At 41.3% G+C, this 23,990-nt stretch overlaps 1 protein-coding gene across 1 annotated transcript in view; it reads right to left on the reverse strand.

The window, feature by feature from the left end:
- The window catches only part of FBN2 (fibrillin 2), a 379,678-nt gene that overhangs the window by 152,805 nt on the left and 202,883 nt on the right, over positions 1–23,990 (reverse strand). The window contains exons 16-18 of the mRNA XM_077291494.1: positions 20,178–20,330; positions 14,946–14,999; positions 13,922–14,047 (exon numbers count right to left, since the gene is read on the reverse strand). Coding sequence (XP_077147609.1) covers positions 13,922–14,047; positions 14,946–14,999; positions 20,178–20,330 — 333 coding nt within the window. The remainder of the gene's footprint in view (positions 1–13,921; positions 14,048–14,945; positions 15,000–20,177; positions 20,331–23,990) is intronic.

The following is a 23,990-nucleotide window of genomic DNA, read 5'->3' on the forward strand; positions in this document are numbered from 1 at the left end:
GGGGAGGAGATCACTTACTAAGCCATCCCTGAGCCCCAATAGATGAAGGTTGTGTCATGAGTCTGGTCCTTAATTTGCACATAGATGACAATATATATATATATATATATATATATATATATATATATATTTATTTATATACTCTACATATTAGTAAATATATAATATATGATGACCATTCTAGTTTATAGCTTATGTGTTTGACAAACTACTTAATTGAAAGCTATAGAGTTATTAAAAGGAAAGTTAAAGAAAGAATACTCAAGAACATTGTCAATGTTCATGGATTCAGTGGTTTTGTATGATGTCAATGTTAATTATGGAATTAGAGTGTGTGCAAAATGATTCATGTGTCTGTAAGGAAGTGGAGGAGTTACCCACAATTCCTCTTGAAGATATGTGATGTGATGTAAAACATTATGATGTTTGCATGTTTAATCATTTGTATTGCTAGTGAAAGGGTAGTGTTCTGTCCAGACATAGGTAGTTGACAGGAGTAGTTAGAGTTTAATAGCTGGGACTGGCACAGAGGGGAGGAGTTAAGTGAGAGCTTCCTGTTGGAATGTCAGATAGGGATGAGCCTGCAGTAGCAGACCTCAGATCTAAGAAGTAGCAGAACCACATGCAGTGGCAAGAGGGAGATGACCAAGGCAGATGATAAGCGCCTACGGGAGAAGCAGCAAAACAGAAACAAGTGATTAGTGTTCGGAGTCATTCCAGAGCAAAAGGGAGAAGAGGAAGAAAAGGAAGATGTATCAGGGCTTGAGGCAGGAACAAAATGGGATGAAAGAAGAAGAATAAGAGAGATGAACAATAAATGCCCCATGAGGTGGTCCAGGGGCATCAATAAAGCGGAATGCTAAGTAGCGGCCATTTTGGAATAGAAAACTTCCCTAAGGGGAGAAGGACGCGGAAATGCAGGTGAATCTATAGGACTCTTGCTTGCTGGATTGTAGTGCTGTTATTGGGAATGAGGAGGCTCCAAGAATAGAGTGCTGGGCTGTGTTAAGGCAGAAAAGCTAAGCAAAGTCGAAAGCGAGCGTGACTCTAGAAAAGGGAAAGTGTGATGATGTTTCATGCCAAAACAGAAATGTCCATTAAGATACATGCCTACTATCTGATGTGCATAATTCCTCATAAGTTATTCTTTAGTAAAAATATATTTGTTTATTAACTATAGTTTTGTTCACTGAACTCTGTAACATTTGGTGCTGGCCGGTTGAATACATTGGCATCATGCGGTCTGCAAGGGTGTATCACAAGCACAGCTATTCTTCCTTGTCAGTGACGCATGCCATATTCTGTAATATTCTGTGGTAAGATTTTAGAGCAGCAACTTTCTTAGAAAACACATGGACTTCAGAAGGCAACAGAGATCCGAAGGAATCATTGTTTCTGCTTATGTTAACCACAATTGTTTTTTGGACAGATGTCAAAATGTGAATTCAGTGGCCGAAGAAAGGTGGAAGACACAAATTGATCATATCAGTCTCTTAGAGGATCAGACTACACTGATTATCCACATAAAACATAATATAATTGTCTCCTACTATATACTAAATCCTACAAATTGTACACTATACTTGTGCTAACTTTCTTTTCTCAATTAATATGTTTCTGAAGGGTATTCATTTTCATTGAGAAAATCCAGCTGGTATATGAAGACTTTTGTGGGAAAAATGTATGCCTCTCCTGTAGAAAGAAAACATCTTTCCAGCTTTTTCTTCTCTGGAGGCGAATGGCTTTGCCTAATTTTTTCCTGTGAAGTCTTGCGTGCAAGCTGGATCTCCTAAACGGAAGGCAGCAGACAATGTGCTGTGTGCTTTTTTTGTGAACTATACTAATATATCTGCTTGATAGATTTTACACATTTTATTAGATTTAGTTGGATCATTTTCCTACTCATCAGCACTGACCACTATCTAAAGCAGTACCCAAGTCTCAGTTCAACATTATGGCTTAATAGTTTCATTTTCTCAGATGACTTTGATATCACTCTTTGTGAATCCTTTAAGACTGCAGCATATGTCTGCTACAAGGGAGTCCACACCAGAAGCCTTATCATAGCTACCAATGAGAGATGAGTGTATCAATTCACAGGACCCTGGTCTAATGGTTAGGTCAATGTTTCATTGAAGCTGGATGGAAGCCCTGTGATCAGTCTCCTACTTGTCAGCATCAGCAGCTGCTCTTTTAACTAGATGCAACGCTGTGAGTGTGTTATGCTGCAACAATAATGATACACCAGGCCAGCTCATCAAAAGATGAGATAGGTAGGAGGTGGTTTGCAGGGCTCCCATCCAGCAGCCATAAAATACTGATTGGCCCCTGGACCAAAGTTTGTGAATCAATTAAATCATCTCTAGTACTGACCCATAAACAGAAACAAAGGCTCCGAATTATCAAGATGAGGAGGGGGCGAGGTTTCATCAGACACTTATGATTCATGAAAAAGCACACAAATCTTAATGACTCTTGAGCATTTGACAAGTGGCGTATGCCTACTTGCACCAAGCCAGAAATCTGCCTCCAGTCACTGACTGGACTGACTTAAGTAAGATCACTGACACAGAAAATGCCACAGCTTGTCATGAATTAGACAAACTGTAACGTCATAGCCCCATCATGTGCCCCATTCTGCCGTAGCTCTATCCAGCTCGGCAGAACTGTAAGAAATTCTGAGCTGCACCAAAATCATGTGACCTTTCAAATTTACAGTCATGGTCGAAAGTGTTAACACCCTTAGAATTGTTCCAGAAAATGAAGTATTTTGTTCCTAGAAAATTATTACAATTACACATTTTGTTACACACATGTTGAGTTTGTTTTGTGTATTGATACAACACAAAAAAAAACAAAGAAAAAATTGTGAGTGAAAAAACTTTGTTTCAAGCGGGGAGAACGTGACTCAATCTTTGCATTTTTTTGTCTGTGTGTGTCACACTAAGCATGGAAAAAAAGGGAGAATAGAACTGTCTGAGGACTTGAGAACCAAAATTGTTGAACAACTTCAACAATCTCAAGGTCCATTTCCAGAGATCTTGTAATTTTTTGTCCACAGTGCACAACATAAATCAAGAAGTTTACAACCTATGACACTGTAGCTAATCTCCCTGGACTTGAATGGCAGAGAAAAATTGATGAAAGGTTGTAATGCAAGATGATCCGAATGGTGAATAAGCAGTTCCAATCAAGTTTCAAAGAAATTTAAGCTGTGCTGTAGGCTCAGGGTGCATCAGCGTCAACGCCAACTATCAGTCAACATTTGATTGGAATTAAACTCTATTGTAAGAGACCCAGGAGGACCCCACACAAAGACATAAAAAATCTAGACTACAGATTGCCAAAATGTATGTGAGTAAGCCAAAATCCTTCTGGGAAAGCGTCTTGTGGACAAATGAGACCAAGATAGAGTTTTTTGTCAAAACACAACATTCCACTGTTTACCAAAAATGGAACGAGAAAAGAACACATTACCTACAGTCAAATATGATGGAGGTTTAAAGATTTGTTGGGGTTGTTTTCCTGCCACTGGTACTTGGTGCCTTGAGTGTGTGCAAGGCTTAATGAAATATGAAGATTGCCAAAGGATCTTGGGTCTCAATGTGGTACCCAGTGTCAGAAAGCTGGGTTTGTGTCCTAGGTCATAGGTCTTCCAGCAGGACAATGACCCCAAACATACTTCAAAAACCACCCAGAAATAGATGGGCACAAAGAGCTGGAAGTTCTAAAGAGCAATGCATCTGGTCTAAATCCCATTGAACACCTGTGGAGAGATCTTAAAATTGATATTGGGAGAAGGCAGCCTTCAAGTATGAGAGACCTGAAGCAATTTGCAAAACAAAAGTGTTACATAATTCCAGTTGAGAGGTGTAAGAAGCTAGTTTTTGGCTATAGGAAATTATTGATTGCAGTTATTTATTCCACAGGGTGTGCAACCAAATATTAAGTAGAGGGTGCCAACAATTTTGTCCAGCCCATTTTTAGTGGCTTGTGTGAAATTAAGTACAATTAGCCTTTTTTTCTGTTTTCTATATTGTTCAATAGACACAAAAAGAAATAAATGTGTATAGCAAAACATGTGTAATTGGAATAATTTTCTGGAAGAAAACTTCGTTTTTTTGGAATAATTTCAAGGGTGCCAACACTTTTGGTCTTAACTGTAAGCCAGAAATCTAGCGAAATTGCTTTCATAAATTGGGCCATAGTGAATAAGAAAAGAGCTGGAGAATGAATTCTAATTCAGTTATATTTGTTTTAATACTAAGATTGTATGCAAAAAACTAGAATAATACACAATATTGGTAATAACGGTAACAATAATAATACAGTCATAATAATAGTACACAATTGTGTAAGACATAATTTCACTCTAGCTGTATCAGAATCATATTAACATCAAGGGCAACATTTTTTTTTGTCTTTCATTCTGTGAGAGGTATGTTTAAAACAACACATATTGGCTTGTAAATCATTATATCATTTTACAATCATGTACTGATTTTTATATTAAATAGGTTTTATTTTTTAATTCTGGGGAGTTGATTCAATGGATTTTTTTCCATAACTAGAAAATATTTTTCTATGATTATCACTTTTTAGGGATTTTTACTGCTGTTCAATGAGCCTCTAAAAGCACACACTGCTTTTTAAATCTATGTCTGAAATCTTTGTCTTTGAAAAAAGTCATTACTATATGTTTAAACTGAGAAAGAACAAAAGGACAGAATCATGTTAGAATGTAATATTTCTAAAGTTACAGTAGGAAGAGAGTAAGGTAAGAATCAACCACAAATCTCTCATTTTAATGGTCAAAGAATGATTAATGAACAACGCCCCGGTTTCTACTAAGGTTAACATATTTAGTTTATGTGAAAAGTTAAGTCTGCTCATTTCATGAGAAAGTGTAACTAATGATTATTATACACAACAATTTCCTGTGGAGTCTGAGCCAAACTACCCACTTTGGATTACATCCAGAGTAAACAGATGTTCCATACACTAGTTCTTTGATTAGAGAATAAAGCCCAACTACCCGCATATGAAACCACATTCACTTATTGACACATTTATTTTATTTGCAAGTGGTTTAGTCATAACCATGAATCACCTTTCCCCACTAGAATTCCCTATTCCACATATCCACAGATTTACTTATTTAAAATTATGAGTGTATTTTTGACATGTCCCTGTACAAGTTTACAATCAGGTTGGCTGCCAGAAGAATAAGCATGGGTTATCCCACAAAAAAAATTTATTGATAGGTAATAGTTTTAGCATTTGTGGGGGGGGGTTGACTCTTGGGACCTCCGTTGATCATAGATGTGTGGTCTCCCACAAAAGTCAATGGAATAATGGCCACTCTTGCACTCCCACTGTATTTTCATGGTGGTTGGAGGTACCCCATTCTGGTATTTAGTGGGAACCTGTTGTGAACTCTGTTTTCAGGCTCCCTCTTGTGGTCACAGGTGGTATTGTGTGACTTTTGTTTTGGGCTCCCCCTGGTGGCTTTGTTTGTTATCCTGCGGGTCTGTGGCTGATCAGCTGCCTCGTCATTCACTTGGGAGTTTCCTATTTTAGCTCTGTTTCACTTCCACTTGTTGCCGGCTGTCAATGTACTCAGTGCTATTCTGATTACTCCTGATTATCTTCAGTTTCAGTCTCTTCAGGAGAAGCTAAGTTCTGTTTATTTATTTTTTGCTCATCAGTCTGCAATATGATTTCTGTGTATGATGAGTTTAGTCCAGCTTGCTAATATGTGATTTCTTCTGCTGGTTTGCTCTGGGGTACAGAGTTGCTTCCCCCGCACCGTTAGTTGGTGCGGGGGCTCGAGCGATCTCTGCGTGGATATTTTGAATAGGGTTTTTAATTGACCGCACAGTTCCCTTTCTATTTTCTGCTTTCTAGTGTTAGCGGGCCTCATTTGCTAAATCTAATTTCATCTCTGCGTTTGTGCTTTCCCCTTAACTCACCGTTAATATTTGTGGGGGGCTATTCTATATCTTTGGGGTCATTTCACTGAGGCAAGTAAGGACTTTCGTTCCCTCTAGGAATAGTCAGTTTCTCAGGCCGTGAAGAGACGTCTAGGATTTTCAGGTAACGTTCCACGGCTGCCTATAGTTGTTTGCGGATAGGATCAGGTTGCGGTCAATTCAGTTACCACTTCCCCAGAGTTTGTAGTCGGTTTAGTTACTTAGCTAGTCCTACTTGTGATCCTTGCCACTAGGATCATAACAGTACAGCCGGCCGGTAAAGTGTTAATTGCATGGCAGAAGCAGGAGAAGAGAAGCCTTGAGAATTTTTTTTTTTTTTTTTTGCCGTGTGTCTAGCTGCTGTGTGTCTAGCTTCTCTCCTCCTCTTAATCTTGGTGTGGCTCTGAACTCAGCTGCTGATATGGATATTCAGAGTTTGGCCTCCAGTGTAGATCATCTTGCTGCAAGGGTACAAAGTATTCAGGATTTTGTTGTTCACAGTCCTATGTCAGAGCCTAGAATACCTATTCCGGAGTTGTTTTCTGGAGATAGATCTAGGTTCCTGAATTTTAAGAACAATTGTAAATTGTTTCTTTCTTTGAAACCTCGTTCCTCTGGTGATTCCGTTCAGCAAGTTAAAATTATAATTTCTTTCTTGCGTGGTGACCCTCAAGATTGGGCCTTCGCATTGGCGCCAGGGGATCCGGCATTGCTCAGTGTTGATGCATTTTTTCTGGCCCTTGGATTGCTCTATGAGGAACCTAATCTTGAGAACCAGGCTGAAAAAGCGTTGTTGGCCCTCTCTCAGGGGCAAGATGAAGCAGAGGTGTACTGCCAGAAATTTCGGAAATGGTCGGTGCTTACTCAGTGGAATGAGTGTGCCCTGGCTGCAAATTTCAGAAAAGGTCTTTCTGATGCCATTAAGAATGTCATGGTGGGGTTCCCTACGCCTGCAGGTCTGAATGAGTCAATGACTCTGGCCATTCAGATTGATCGGCGTTTGCGGGAGCGCAAACCTGCGCACTATTTGGCGGTGTCTTCTGAACAGACACCTGAGTCTATGCAATGTGATAGAATTCTGACCAGAAGTGAACGGCAAAATTATAGACGGCAAAATGGGTTGTGCTTTTACTGTGGTGACTCAGCTCATGTTATCTCAGCATGCTCTAAGCGCAAAAAAAAGGTTGATAAATCTGTCACCATTGGTACTTTACAGCCTAAGTTCATTTTGTCTGTTACCCTGATTTGTTCCTTGTCATCTTACCCGGTTATGGCTTTTGTAGATTCAGGTGCTGCCCTGAGTCTGATGGACTTGTCATTTGCCAGGCGCTGTGGTTTTGTTTTGGAGCCTTTAAAATTCCCTATTCCACTAAGGGGAATTGATGCTACGCCATTGGCTATGAATAAACCTCAATACTGGACACAAGTGACCATGTGCATGACTCCTGTTCATCAGGAGGTGATTCGCTTTCTTGTGCTGCATAATTTGCATGATGTTGTCGTGTTGGGTCTGCCATGGTTGCAGACTCATAATCCAGTCCTGGATTGGAAAGCAATGTCTGTGTCAAGTTGGGGTTGTCAGGGAATTCATGGCGACGCTCCTGTGGTGTCAATTGCTTCATCCACTCCTTCTGAAGTCCCTGCGTTTTTGTCAGACTACCAGGATGTATTTGATGAGCCCAAACTCAGTTCTCTACCTCCTCATAGGGATTGTGATTGTGCTATAAATTTGATTCCTGGTAGTAAGTTTCCTAAGGGACGACTTTTCAATTTGTCAGTGCCGGAGCATGCTGCCATGCGGAGTTATATAAAGGAGTCTTTGGAGAAAGGACTTATTCGCCCCTCCTCCTCCCCTCTTGGTGCGGGGTTCTTTTTTGTGGCTAAGAAGGATGGTTCTCTGAGACCTTGTATTGATTATCGCATTCTAAATAAAATCACGGTCAAATTTCAGTATCGTTTGCCATTGTTATCTGATCTGTTTGCTCGCATTAAGGGGTCTAGTTGGTTCACCAAGATAGATCTTCGTGGTGCGTATAACCTTGTGCGTATTAAGCAGGGTGATGAATGGAAAACTGCATTTAATACGCCCGAAGGCCATTTTGAGTACTTGGTGATGCCTTTTGGACTTTCTAACGCTCCTTCTGTCTTTCAGTCTTTTATGCACGACATCTTCCGCGAATATCTCGATAAATTTATGATTGTGTATCTGGATGATATTCTGTTTTTTTCTGATGATTGGGAGTCCCATGTTAAGCAGGTCAGGATGGTGTTTCAGGTCCTGCGTGCCAATGCTTTATTTGTGAAGGGCTCAAAATGTCTTTTTGGAGTCCAGAAGGTTTCTTTTTTGGGTTTCATTTTTTCTCCTTCTACTATTGAGATGGACCCAGTCAAGGTTCAGGCTATTCATGACTGGACGCAGCCTACATCTGTTAAGAGTCTTCAGAAGTTTTTGGGTTTTGCTAATTTTTACCGTCGCTTCATCGTTAATTTTTCTGGTGTTGTTAAGCCTTTGACGGATTTGACCAAGAAAGGTTCTGATGTTACTAACTGGTCTCCTGCGGCTGTGGAGGCCTTTCGGGAGCTGAAGCGCCGGTTTTCTTCGGCTCCGGTCTTATGTCAGCCAGATGTCTCTCTTCCTTTCCAGGTCGAGGTTGATGCTTCCGAGATTGGAGCGGGGGCTGTTTTGTCGCAGAGAAGCGCCGATGGCTCTGTGATGAAGCCATGTGCTTTCTTTTCAAGAAAGTTTTCGCCTGCCGAGCGGAATTATGATGTCGGTAATCGGGAGTTGTTGGCTATGAAGTGGGCATTTGAGGAGTGGCGACATTGGCTCGAGGGAGCTAAGCATCGTGTGGTGGTCTTGACTGATCACAAGAATCTGATTTATCTCGAGTCGGCCAAGCGGCTGAATCCTAGACAGGCTCGTTGGTCGTTGTTTTTCTCTCGTTTTGATTTTGTGGTCTTGTACCTGCCTGGTTCGAAGAATGTAAAGGCTGATGCTCTTTCTAGGAGTTTTGTGCCTGACTCTCCTGGAGATTCAGAGCCGGCTGGTATTCTCAGAGAAGGGGTGATTTTGTCTGCCATCTCCCCAGATTTGCGACGAGTGCTGCAGGAGTTTCAGGCGGATAGACCTGACCGTTGTCCACCGGAGAGACTGTTTGTCCCGGATAGATGGACCAGCAGAGTTATTTCCGAGGTTCATTCTTCGGTGTTGGCGGGCCATCCTGGAATATTTGGTACCAGAGATTTGGTGGCCAGGTCCTTTTGGTAGCCTTCCTTGTCGCGGGATGTGCGTTCCTTTGTGCAGTCTTGTGGAATTTGTGCTCGGGCTAAGCCTTGCTGTTCTCGTGTCAGTGGTTTGCTATTACCTTTGCCTGTCCCGAAGAGGCCTTGGATGCACATTTCCATGGATTTTATTTCAGATCTCCCTGTCTCTCAGAGAATGTCTGTCATCTGGGTGGTGTGTGATCGTTTTTCTAAGATGGTCCATTTGGTGCCCTTGCCTAAGTTGCCTTCCTCCTCCGAGTTGGTTCCGCTGTTTTTTCAAAATGTGGTTCGTTTGCATGGGATCCCTGAAAATATTGTTTCCGACAGAGGATCCCAGTTTGTGTCTAGATTTTGGCGGACCTTTGGCGCTAAGATGGGCATTGATTTGTCTTTTTCGTCGGCCTTCCATCCTCAGACGAATGGCCAAACCGAACGAACTAATCAGACCTTGGAAACCTATTTGAGATGTTTTGTTTCTGCTGATCAGGATGACTGGGTGACTTTTTTGCCGTTGGCCGAGTTTGCTCTTAATAATCGGGCTAGTTCTTCTACTTTGGTTTCTCCTTTTTTTTGTAATTCGTGGTTTCATCCTCGTTTTTCCTCGGGTCAGGTGGAGCCTTCTGACTGTCCTGGAGTGGATGTTGTGGTGGATAGGTTGCATCAGATTTGGAATCATGTTGTGGACAATTTGAAGCTGTCACAAGAGAAGGCTCAGCGCTTTGCCAACCGCCGTTGTTGTGTGGGTCCCCGACTTCGCGTTGGGGACTTGGTGTGGTTGTCTTCTCGCTTTGTTCCTATGAAGGTCTCCTCTCCTAAGTTCAAGCCTCGGTTTATCGGTCCTTATAAGATTTTGGATGTCCTTAACCCTGTGTCATTTCGTTTGGACCTCCCAGCATCGTTTGCTATTCATAATGTGTTTAATCGGTCGTTGTTGCGGAGGTATGTGGTGCCTGTGGGTCCTCCGGTTGAGCCTCCTGCCCCTGTGTTGGTTGAGGGAGAATTGGAATACGTGGTGGAGAAGATCTTGGATTCTCGTATTTCTAGACGGAGGCTTCAGTATTTGGTTAAATGGAAGGGCTATGGTCAGGAGGATAATTCCTGGGTTGTCGCCTCTGATGTTCATGCGGCTGATTTGGTTCGTGCCTTCCATGTGGCTCACCCTGATCGCCCTGGGGGTTTTGATGAGGGTTCGGTGACCCCTCCTCAAGGGGGGGTACTGTTGTGAACTCTGTTTTCAGGCTCCCTCTTGTGGTCACAGTTGGTATTGTGTGACTTTTGTTTTGGGCTCCCCCTGGTGGCTTTGTTTGTTATCCTGCGGGTCTGTGGCTGATCAGCTGCCTCGTCATTTACTTGGGAGTTTCCTATTTTAGCTCTGTTTCACTTCCACTTGTTGCCAGCTGTCAATGTACTCAGTGCTATTCTGATTACTCCTGATTATCTTCGGTTTCAGTCTCTTCAGGAGAAGCTAAGTTCTGTTTAATTATTTTTTGCTCATCAGTCTGCAATATGATTTCTGTGTATGATGAGTTTAGTCCAGCTTGCTAATATGTGATTTCTTCTGCTGGTTCGCTCTGGGGTACAGAGTTGCTTCCCCCGCACCGTTAGTTGGTGCGGGGGCTCGAGCGATCTCTGCGTGGATATTTTGAATAGGGTTTTTAATTGACCGCACAGTTCCCTTTCTATTTTCTGCTTTCTAGTGTTAGCGGGCCTCATTTGCTAAATCTAATTTCATCTCTGCGTTTGTGCTTTCCCCTTAACTCACCGTTAATATTTGTGGGGGGCTATTCTATATCTTTGGGGTCATTTCACTGAGGCAAGTAAGGACTTTCGTTCCCTCTAGGAATAGTCAGTTTCTCAGGCCGTGAAGAGACGTCTAGGATTTTCAGGTAACGTTCCACGGCTGCCTATAGTTGTTTGCGGATAGGATCAGGTTGCGGTCAATTCAGTTACCACCTCCCCAGAGTTTGTAGTCGGTTTAGTTACTTAGCTAGTCCTACTTGTGATCCTTGCCACTAGGATCATAACAGGAACCCAACAATTGGACCTTTACTGTGATAGGGGAGAATGTGTTTGGTTGGATAACCAATTGCAGCTTTGCAAAAATATGCCACTGAACTATGTGATGGTGTGGCCAAATACTATAATGATATTTAGTGACTTGAACTGTCCATCAAAAAATACCTGGATATGAAATTTCAGAACTGTTCCTCTATTTTAAAGCAGCATAAATCAAAGCTTAGCTCCGCGACTGCGTCTACTGTAGGTATATATTTCTCTAAAATGCCAGAGCATTTAAAGGTCCGGCAGGGAATATTGCCAGAGACAGTACTAGTCCAGTTCCACACATGACTGGGAGACCATAGTCAAAGATAAGACTATTTCAACTCCTCCCCAACCTGCTTTATTTAGTGACTTGCTGCACTTGATTGACAGGTCTCTTGAGACGCGAGTGCTGGAAAGTGCCAGCTGAGGATCGTTTCAGAGAAAAGTATCCATGAATTCAATTGTGCAGCCTGTCCCTTATTCATGCTACCCATGAAAAGAGCAGCACAAATCAGTTGAAAGGGGACTGTATATTGTAGTATTTCATAGGAACCACATCTACTCTGCAAACATGTCCTGACCTTGTGCCATTTCATCTGCAAGTTATTATACAGTATATGATATAGACATTTTTACAGAAAGTCTACTAAAAAGGGAACATCTAAAATGAATGGTAAGTTTAAAAAAAATAGATTTTCCTTCAAATTTTCCAATTCTTTCAAATTATTCACTTTTTCAATATTCAAAGGTGAACAAAAGAGATTAGTTTGTAGAAAAATTATTATTTTACTATAACTACTTTCGACTCCAAGTTCTAGCCCTTGTTGAGCAGTCAGGCTGTAGATGGAAATCATTAAGCTCCAAAAATACTTGCATTCTAAATAGGTTGATTCACCTTACATAAGTATAACTATCCCTCCCGACTCACCTATACATATGCACACTTGGATTCTGGGAACACAAAAGAAAAGGACTTTGAAATTCAACAAGCCAGATACGTCCCCTGACATGATCTGTAGTGTAAAAGATTTGAAGGTCCCATACACATTACATAGTCAGCTAATTCTGCCTTAATCCTGGTTTTAGCTGACTTTGATATGTATGTGTCTTGAGTCGCTTGACTTGCAGCTGTTTTATCTTTAAATACTGATATGGTTAGTGATCCTGATTCATATACGGTAATCAGGGAGTTGAATCAACACTGGTGCAAAGAAGAAATTACACATAACAACCAATTAGATTCCACTTCTCAGTTTTTGGAGAGTCTTTGATACTAATAGCAACAAGCTGACTCTTCGCCATTGGTATACAGCTCCCCAATTGTCCATATAAAAACAACTCCACTATACATGGGGACAGGACGCTTTGTCACAGAGTTACAAGAGCAGGAAATCAATTAATACATCAAATACATCTAATTTTAGACACTGATAATACTAAGAAAAAACATATCTTAAAACATTTACAACAATGTTCATTAAAGGATCCTTTCCATTATAATATTGTTCTGTACCTAAATCAATGCAAAATTTAGATAGCACTGTATTATGACAAAAATAGCCTGCAACATCTTTGGAGTTAAAGGGAACCTGTCACCACGTTTTTGGAAGATGGGATAAAAATAGCGTTAAATAGGGGCAGAGGTGGGCGTTACATTAGTGTGTTTGTTATGCGTTTATTACCCACCTAAGTTGCCGAAATACCTTTGCAAAGTCTCCGTTTTCGCCTGTCAATCAGGCTGGTCTGGTCAAAAGGGCGTGTTGTCTTCCCCCAGATTTTGCGTAGTTTTCCGTTGGTGGCGTAGTGGTGTGCGCATGCCCAAGGTCCCGAATCCTCTGCCAGGGGATTTAAAAAAGCGCGCTGTTCGTTATTTCATTGGTGATCGGTGGGCGTGGCCATCTTCCTTTGGCCGCGCGTGCGCAGAAGCGGCGCTCTGCTGGCCGCGGCTTCAGGAAAATGGCCGCGGGATGCCGCGCGTGCGCAGATGGATATCGCGGCGGCCATTTTCCTGAAGCCGCGGCCAGCAGAGCGCCGCTTCTGCGCACGCGCGGCCAAAGGAAGATGGCCGCGCCCACCGATCACCAATGAAATAACGAACAGTGCGCTTTTTTAAATCCCCTGGCAGAGGATTCGGGACCTTGGGCATGCGCACACCACTACGCCACCAACGGAAAACTACGCAAAATCTGGGGGAAGACAACACACCCTTTTGACCAGACCAGCCTGATTGACAGGCGAAAACGGAGACTTTGCAAAGGTATTTCGGCAACTTAGGTGGGTAATAAACGCATAACAAACACACTAATGTAACGCCCACCTCTGCCCCTATTTAACGCTATTTTTATCCCATCTTCCAAAAACGTGGTGACAGGTTCCCTTTAAGCATTTATTGATTGTCTAAGGTTAGGGTGAGAAAGAATAACCTAGACTAAATTTTCTTATCCTTTTGCTTTTATTTTCCAAATTGCTCTCCTTTACAAGCATATATATAAATCCTGTTTATTATGAGCACCTTCCAATAATAACATTTTCAAAATACGTGATTCATTGATGATTTTGCATTACGTAGGTTTTAATTTTGAACATGTACAAGAATGTGAACCTGGCAAACAGATAAAAAAGAAGAATTTGCAATAACATACCAATACAATTCCTTCCTGAAGTATCAGATTCATAGCCATTATTGCAAATACAACGGAAGCTGCCTCGTAGATTTTCACAAACCCCATTGGAACAGATGTCAGGATCAAGAGCACATTCATTGATATCTATAAGTTATAAGGCAATTGTTAAACAGATTTTCAAGTGATGTTAAAAAGATACAAAAACTAGAAAATAGTCTTTCGCAGTAAATTATTGTATTTCGCAAACTATAACATCCCGGGGCATCTTTTCTTGTAATTCTCTGATCTGCCATTCCCCTGTTATTGCTCATATTTTCAATAAAATGATAACTAGGTGTTACCAGTTGGAGGTGTTTCATTGCACACTCTGACAGTGTCCAATCAGTGCTGATAATTTGAGATGAGCAGATCATCTGAAATTTCAACTTGCATAGTTCGATGAATTTTCCCCAAAAATAAATTTGTGGCAATTAGAAAAGCCTTTAATTGACCACAACTTGTTTCTAACACTCTGAGCTCTCGTATGACTGCATTGAACATGTTTTGTCTTTAATGCAAACACTACCTTATTAAAGTCCAAGCAAACTCAAGCTATTTGTTTAGCGGTAATCTGGTGGTACCAAACAGCAGTGTTTGGATGGTATGTACAGGTTTAATATTGGACTACTACACCAAAGAACTGTGCAGAAAAAAGCTAATTTTTTTTTACAACACGCACATTGTTTGAGATAGAAAGTTGTGGTTAAATTTCTGGATCATGGACATTTTTCTGTTACCTTCTAAAAAATATAGAAATCACCCTTTCTGTGACACACAAGTCTTGGTTACAGGAGCTTTGTTTAGTAACACAATTAGCACTGAAAGGTTTTAATATTGCCCAAGTTGTTTGCGGTGTTTGAAGAATAAAAATAAATGTTAAAAAATGTTATTAAGAATTAGAAATACATCTGCATTAAGATTCAGTTATAACTGACTAATTCATTGCATTAGATTTAGATTCCTAAAAACAAACTGTATTGATTTTCAGCCTCTTTCAAATTACCTCTTCCATCTATAGTAATTCCTATTCCTCCACTGCAGAGTCCTTGAAATTCAGCTGCATTTTACAAGAAAAGGAAGATTTCATGAAGTATTGAATTTGAATTAAACATATACATGCATTGCTGTTGTCTTTCACTTCTTATGTTTTAATTATTTATATAAATGTATATATATATATATAATGTTCATGCCATAGACCATAGAAAACTGATGAATAAATTATACAGGGTGGGCCATGTATATGGATACAGCTAAATAAAATGGGAATAGTTGGTGATATCAACTTCCTGTTTGTGCCACATTAATGTATGGGAGGGGGAAACTTTTCAAGATGCGTGGTGACCATAGCAGCCATTTTGAAGTCGGGACATGTGACACACAAACTTTTTGAGAATTTCACAAAAAAAACAATGGTGTGCTTGGTTTTAATGTAACTTTAGTCTTTCATGAGTTATTGACAAGTTTCTCTTTGTTTACAGCCATTGACATGTTGCAGAGGTTAACATGTGAGGATCGGATAGAAATTGTGTTGATGTCTGATGAACGCAGTACCCGGGTCATTGCAGCAGATTTCAATGCAAGACACCCTACGCAAGAAATCTGTCACCATTCCCATGTTATGTAGGTGTATTCATATAAATGGCCCACCCAAAAAAGTTTGCCTCATCACTGAATATAATGTTCTGTTTAAACTGAGGGTCCTATTCAAATTTTTGTTGTGCCCATTCTGCAAATTCGATGCTCCGATCTGACATCAGTCAAACATCCCTTCGGCGGATATTAGCTACTCACAAATGGAACCCTTACAAAATCCAGCTGCTAGAAAAAAAACGCAGAACAACCGCAGAAGAAATAGATCAAAAAGTCCAATAAGTTATAGTATAAAACCACAATAGTTCATTAAATAAATCAGGTATAAGAATGGAAAATTTATAAACAATATGTTACAAATAATTAAAAACAACAATGACGCACCCAGGGAAAATACTGAAAAAAGTGCTGCAAAATATGCCCATAAAAAATATGCAAAAAATATGAAAAATGAAAATATATATAATATAGAAAAAGTGCAACAGCAAAGGGAGATCTAGATCATAAAATATATGTATGTATAAGTGCATAATATATGTATAAATAATTACATAACGTGCCCATTATGTATGTAAGAGACAATCATGTGCAAAGTGCGGCACAGTGTGCAATGTACATAGATGCACATCAGTATAGTGATACAATAAATAATGCAAAAGACAAAGGTGCATACAATTATAAAGTAACTTACACAAGTAGTAAGACTCCCAGGTACCTGGATGGCATCCTCCCCAACGTCCTACCCAAGTTACTTTACAATTGTATGCACTTTTGTCTTTTGCATTATTTATTGTATCACTATACTGATGTGCAGCTATGTACATTGCACACGATTGTCTCTTACTTAATGGGCACGCTATGTAATTATTTATGCATATATTATGCACATATATACATATATTTTATTATCTAGATCTCCCTTTGCTGTTGCACTTCTTCTATATTATATATATTTTCATTTTTCATATTTTTTGCATATTTTTTATGCACACATTTTTGCAGCAATTTTTTCAGTATTTTCCCTGGGTGCGTCCTTGTTGTTTTTAATTATTTGTCACATATTGTTTATAAATTTTCCATTGTTATACCTAATTTATTTAATGAACTATTGTGGTTTTATACTATAACTTATTGGACTTTTTGATCGGTTTCTTCTGCGGTTGCTTTGCGTTTTTTTTCTTGCTCCTTTATTCTGATTGTCCTTTTGTCATTACTTTTGTCCGGCTTCTCGGTTGCAGGGATATTATTTTCATCCCTAATTATTAATTTTACATCACATTCATCTCCCTGCTATTTTGCAGCTTTTCATTTATCATTATTTTAACCCCTTCACCCCCGGAGCTTTTTCCGTTTTTTCGTTTTCCTTTTTCGCTCCCCTCCTTCCCAGAGCCATAACTTTTATATTTTTCCGTCAATATGGCCATGTGAGGGCTTATTTTTTGCGGGACGAGACATACTTTTGAACGATACCATTGGTTTTACCATGCCGTGTAACAGAAAACGGGAAAAAAATTCCAAGTGTGATGAAATTGCAAAAAAAGTGCAATCTCACACTTGTTTTTTGTTTGGCTTTTTTGTTAGGTTCACCAAATGCAAAAACTAACCTGACATTATGATTTCCCAGGTCATTGCGAGTTCATAGACACCTAACATGTCTAGGTTATTTTTTATCTAAGTGGTGAAAAAAAATTCCAAAATTTGCTAAAAAAATAAAAAAAATTGCGTGATTTTCCGATACCAGTAGCGTCTCCAATTTTCATGATCTGGGGTCGGGTGTGGGCTTATTTTTTGCGTGCTGAGCTGGCATTTTTAATGATACCATTTTGGTGCAGATACAATCTTTTGATCGCCCGTTATTGCATTTTAATTTAAAAATGTAATTTTGGCGTTTTGATTTTTTTTCTCGCTACGCCATTTAGCGGTCAGGTTAATCCTTTGTTTTTATTGATAGATTGGGCGATTCTGAACGTGGCGATGCCAAATATGTGTATGTTTAATTTTTTTTTTGTTGTTTTATTTTGATTGGGGCGAAAGGGGGGTGATTTGAACTTTTATATATTTTTTATTTTTTTTATAATTTTAAACACTTTTTTTCTTAATTTTGGCATGCTTCAATAACCTCCATAGGAGGCTAAAGCATGCACAACTCGATCGGCTCTGCTACATAGAGGTGAAATACAGATCACCTCTATGTAGCAGAAAGGCAGGTGTACTTTGAGCGCCAACCACAGGGTGGCGCTCAAAGCAATCGGCCATCAACAACCATAAAGGTCTCAAGGAGACCTCTGGTTGTTATGGCAATGCACCGCTGACCCCCGATCATGTGACGGGGTCAGCGGTGCGAGCACTACCGGCCGCGCGGCCGGGAGCGCTAGTTAAATGCCACTGTCAGCGCTTGACGGCGGCATTTAACTAGTTAATGGGCGCGGGCGGATCGCGATTCCGCTTGCGCTCATTGCGCGCACATGTCAGCTGTACAAAACAGCTGACATGTCGCGGCTTTAAGGTGGGCTCACCACCGGAGCCCACCTTAAAGCAGGGGATCTGCCAGCTGACATACTATTCCGTCAGCTGGCAGAAAGGGGTTAAAATCCAGCTGGTACAGCATCTCAAAGAGAATGACCCAGATCGGCACGCTGAATTTGCAGAATGGGCAAAACAAAAATTTTAACAGAACTCTCAGGTTAAACAGAACATTATGTTCAGTAATGAGGCACACTTTTTTGGGTGGGCCATTTAAATGGATACACCTAAATAACATGGGAATGGTGACAGTTCTCTTGCGTAGGGTGTCTTGCATTTAAATCTGCTGCAATGACCCGGGTACCGCGTTCACCAGACATCAACACAATTTCTATCCGCTCCTCACGTGTTAACCTCTGCGACACGTCAATGGCTGTAAACAAAGAGAACCTTGTAAATAACTCATGAAAGAATAAAGTTCTGTGAAAACCAAGCACACCTTTGTTATTCTGGTAAAAATTCTCAATAGCTTTGGTGTGTCACATGACCCTCTTCCCATTGGAAAAAAGAAAGTTGGATCCAAAATGGCCAACTTCAAAATGGCCACCATGGTCACCACCCATCTTGAAAAGTTTTCCCCTCCTATATACTAATGTGCCACAAACAGGAAGTTGATATCACCAACCATTCCCATTTTATTTAGATGAATCCCACCCTGTATAATAAACCAATATGTCTAACGAGAAGAGAAAAAGCAATGATCTAAAAATACATACAGAACATACCGTATATACTAGAGTATAAGCCGACCCAAGTATAAGCTGTGGCACCTAATTTTGACACGAAAAACTGGGAAAAAGTATTGACTCGAGTATAAGCTGGGTATGCACTGTCCTCTAATCTCTATCCTTGTATGTATGGCTACTAGTTCCTATCCTTGTACTGTATGTATGACACTTCATCCCTATCCTTGTATGCATGGCTCCTCATCCCTGTCCTGTATGCATTGCTCTTTATCCCTGCCCTTGTTTGCATGTCTCCTCATCCCTGTCCTTGTTTGCATGTCTCCTCATCCTTACCCTTGTCTGCATGGCTCCTTATTCTCATCCTTGTCTGCATGGCTCCTTATTCTCATCCTTGTCTGCATGGCTTCTCATCCCTGTCCTGGTATGCAAGGCTCCTTATCCCCATCCTTTTCTGCATGGCTCCTCATCCCTGTCCTGGTATACATGACTCCTTATACCCATCCTTGCATGCATAGCTCCTCATCCCTGTTCTGGTATGCATGGCTCCAGATCCCCTTCCTTTTATGCATGGCTCCTCATCCCTTTCTTTGTATTCATGGTTCCTTATCTGCTTCCCTGTCTGCATGGCTCCTCATCCCTGTCCTGGTATGCATGGCTCATCATCCCTATCCTTGTATCAATGATTCCTCATTCATATCCTTGAATGCATGGCCCCATGAGAAAATAGTTAAAAAAAACCCTACTTACCTTCCCTGCGTGCCCTAGCAGCATCCTGTACCGGCCTCCAGCATCTTCTGCGGCCGAGCGATCACGTGACCCCGCTAAATAAGCTAATGAATATTCACCTCTCTCCACTCACTGGGTACATGTGATCGCCCAGCCGCAGGAGTGGCTGGAAGCCAGAAAAAGATGCGGCGAGGTCATGCAGGGAATGTAAGTAGGAGTGTTTTTTTTTACAGCTGCTGGAAGCCGTCAGCTGTGGCTGTAACTGTATGCTATAAGAGAAATTAATTTTCATTGCTAATGCAGTAAATATTCATTTCTCTTTAGCAGCGGGCACAGTTAGAGCAGCAGCTGCCAGCTCCTGCCTACTGTGACCCGCTGCTCCGCTGCTCCTCCGCTGCTCCTCCGCCCCACCTTAAACTGGGACTATGACTCGTGTATAATCTGAGGAGGGCGTTTTCAGCACAAAAAAAGTGCTGAAAAACTTGGCTTATACACGAGTATATTTGGTAAATTGCTATTACATTAAATTGCTACATTATCGTGTTTGTTTCTTTTTGTTTGTAATTTAATGAGCAATTAATTAAAAAAATACATGCATTAATATCAATTGGAAAAAAAAGAAAAAAAAAGATTAATATCAATTGTTATCTTTCATTTATTTTCTGCAGTGAAACTTTAGCAGGGTACCAGAAATAAACTATTATTACCTGAGCTGCGTGGCGGACAGGGCTTGCATGGTTCTCCGAACCCATAATCTGGGTTGGCACAGCAGCATTCAGACTTGGTCACAGATCTGGGAAATTGATGGACACAGACCCCCTTTTTGATGGCTCCATAGCAAGTGCTATGCATGTGGGTATCTAAAGAGATAAGTGAAAACTAAACTATGCTATAAATGAAGAGGACAACATTTAAAACGATACTATAAGACACTGAAAGTCAATATTGTTTGTAAATAGATAATGTACTCAAATTATGAATTTCCTATGAGTCTATTCTTACACCCTTAAAAAGCCATTTTCCGTTTTTGTTTTTTTGCTCCTCTTCACAGAACTATAACTTGTTTATTTTTCAGTCAATATGGCCATGTGAGGGCTAGTTTAGGTGGTACAAAGGTCTTGCCAGGAGGCACAGACTCTAGCGAGAATGGGGCAACAGTTCTCAGACTTTATGAAGGGACAATTAACTGAGGCTTCCCCTCAGATGACACTACGAAGCGGGATAGAGCATCGGCATGAATGTTCTTCTCCACCGGAGAGAAAATGGAGGGTGAAATGGAACCGGGAGAAGAACAGGAACCATCTAGCCTGGTGAGAATTTAGCTGCTGGGCAGTCTGTAGATACACCAAATTCTTGTGGTCAGTGAAAACCTGAAAGGGAAAACGAGCCCCCTCCAGGAGGCGTCTCCACTCCGAGAAGGCCAACTTCATAGCTAGCAATACCAGATGGAATAATTCCTTTCCGCCAGTGTGAAGGTCTTGGAGACAAAGCAGCAAGGACGCTTCCAACCTTGAGCATCCTTTTGGAATAGGACTGCTCCAGCACCGATGGATGAGGCATCCACCTCCATTATAAAAGGTTTATCTACATAGGGGCAATGTAGAAAAGGAGCGCTAGTGAAGTGGGACATGATAAAGAGGATGGCCTTGGAGACATCCTCCGGCCTCAATTTGGGATTTGCTCCCTTCTTTGTGAAGGCTACTAAGGGAGCTACCAAAGTTGAGAAGTTGGGAATGAACTGGCAATAATAGTTAATGAACCCCATAAAACGCTGCACCGCTTTGAGAGAAATGGGGTTTTTGCTAGTCCATCACAGCCTGTAGCTTGGCAGGTTCCATGGTCAATCCCTGGGCGGAGATGATATAGCCCAGGAAAGGCAAGGACTCCTGCTCAAGCACACACTTCTCCAAATTGGCATAGAGGGAGTTTGCTCGTAGGAGGTCGAAGACTTTGCAAAAATGTCTCCTGTGGGAGTCTATATCTGGAGAGTAGATGAGAATATCATCCAGATAGACTACGACTGAGGTGGAGAGCATATCCTGGAAGATATCATTTACAAAGTCTTGGAAAATGGCAGGAGTATTACAGAGCCCGAAGGGCATTACCAGGTATTCATAGTGCCCATTAGGGTTGAGCAAAACGGATCGGACAAATTAAAAAATCACCGACTTTCGGCAAAGTCGGGTTTCATGAAACCCGACCCGATCCTAGTGTGGAATCGGCCATGAGGTCGCCGATCTGCGTGCAAAAGTCGCATTTCGAATGACGCTTTTAGCGCCATTTTTCAGCCAATGAAGGAGGACGCAGAGTGTGGGCAGCGTGATGACATAGGTCTCGGTCCCCACCATCTTAGAGAAGGGCATGACAGTGATTGGCTTGCTTTCACAGGGGCTATAAAGGGGCGTGCACGCCGACCGCCATCTTACTTCTGCCGATCTTAGCATAGTGAGAGGTTGCTGCAGCTTCATCAGAAGAAGGAATATAGTTAGGGAGGGAAGATTAACCCCCAAACTGCTTGTGCTCTAGCGATTTCCACTGTCCAACACCACCTTTTTTTTGCAGGGACAGTGGAGGCTATATTTTTGTGCATCAGCTCTGTAGCTTATTAGGCTGCCTTATAACGCTCCCTGATAGCTGCATTGCTGTTTGCATGCTACTGTGCAAACCAACTGCTTTTTTAAAAGCAAAAATCCTGTTGCTCTTTTCTGCACACTTATCTTGTTTATTTGTCCACACTTTTGTGTGCAGCAGTCCTTTTTATTGCTGCCATACTTGTCCTGAGATCATTGTACGGAGATTGAAATTGTACTACAGTCCTTGTATTTTTTCATATATCTTCCAGCCACTTTCTGCCACTTACATGGTATTGTTTTATACACTGGGCCTGAGTTTTGGTTCAGTCTCCCAAAAAAAAGTGAGATTCAAATTCTCACAAAGTGGATATACTTCAGTCCTGTTAGTTTGTCGTATGTCAGCCAGCCACTTTCAGCCACTTAGATTGCGTTGTTATATACACTGGGCCTGAGTTTTGGTTCAGTCTCCCCAAAAAAAAGTGAGATTCAAATTCTCACAAAGTGGATATACTTCAGTACTGTTAGTTTGTCGTATATCAGCCTGCCACTTTCTGCCACTTGCATTGTGTTGTTTTATGCACAGGGCCTGAGTTTTGGTTCAGTCTCCCCCCCCAAAAAAAGGGAGATTTAAATTCTCAACAAGTTTATATACACCTTCTACCTTGTTTTACAGTACCATATAACGGTTGTTATTTTGGTTAGATTTTCCAAAAAAAGAGAAAGTCTGGTGGAAGAGCCCGTGAGTGGTGGTTGCCAGCTGGTACTGATGGTGGTGGTGGTGGTGCATCTGGTGGTAGTGGCAAAAGCACAATAGCACCTAAGGCTGGAGTTGTTGAGCCAGCGTCATCGTCTGGCTACACAAGGCCTCGAAGGCTCCCTTATCTGGGAGTAGGAAAACAGCTTTTAAAGCCGGAGCAGCAGGAAAAAGTTTTGGCTTTCCTTGCTGACTCAGCCTCTGGCACTGGCACAGGGTCCCTCATAGTACAATGAAGTGTCTCTGACGGTGGTGGTGCACAACCAACGTCAGACACACTGTCGTAATATGAGGGGCCCTGTGCCAGTACCGCCGCCCACGAGAGTGTTCCCCCCAGCTCGACCAGTGCTCTACCACTTGCAATACTTACCTCTCCCTGCTCCACCACTGTGTAGTCTGTGCTGTTAAATCCTTCAGTGGCACTGCCAATACAAATTAGTTGAAATGATAGATGATAGTTAAAATATACAGGGGCCCTGGCCTCCATTTAGACCAGTTAATACTTTGCGCCTACTACCACTGTCTGCTACTCAGCAGAGGAGCCCACCCCTGTACCTAGCTATGCCACCTGTTTATTTATGAACAATTTTTTGGCAGACGTTTAGCCCACTTTATTATTTGGGCCTACTAACTTAGTCTGCTACTCATTACAATTTTCCGACACTGAGCAAAGCAATGTTGCCTGTTTATTTATGAACAATTTTTTGGCAGACATTTAGCCCTATTTATTATTTGGGCCTATTAACTGTGCCACTCATTACAGTTTTCCTCCACTGAACAAAGCAATGCTGCCTGTTTAGTCCTGTTACCACATTTGAACTGCATTTAGCCTACTTTATTATTTGGGCCTACTAACTGTGTCTGCCACTCATTACAGTTTTCCTCCACTGAACAAAGCAATGCTGCCTGTTTAGTCCTGTTACCACATTTGAACTGCATTTAGCCTACTTTATTATTTGGGCCTACTAACTGTGTCTGCCGCTCATTACAGTTTTCCTCCACTGAACAAAGCAATGCCGCCTGTTTAGTCCTGTTACCACATTTTAACTGCATTTAGCCTACTTTATTATTTGGGCCTACTAACTGTGTCTGCCACTCATTACAGTTTTCTTCCACTGAACAAAGCAATGCCGCCTGTTTAGTCCTGTTACCAATTTCGAAATGCATTTAGCCTACTTTACTATTTGGGCCTA

Source organism: Ranitomeya variabilis, chromosome 1 (assembly GCF_051348905.1).
Source record: "Ranitomeya variabilis isolate aRanVar5 chromosome 1, aRanVar5.hap1, whole genome shotgun sequence".
Taxonomy (NCBI): domain Eukaryota; kingdom Metazoa; phylum Chordata; class Amphibia; order Anura; family Dendrobatidae; genus Ranitomeya; species Ranitomeya variabilis.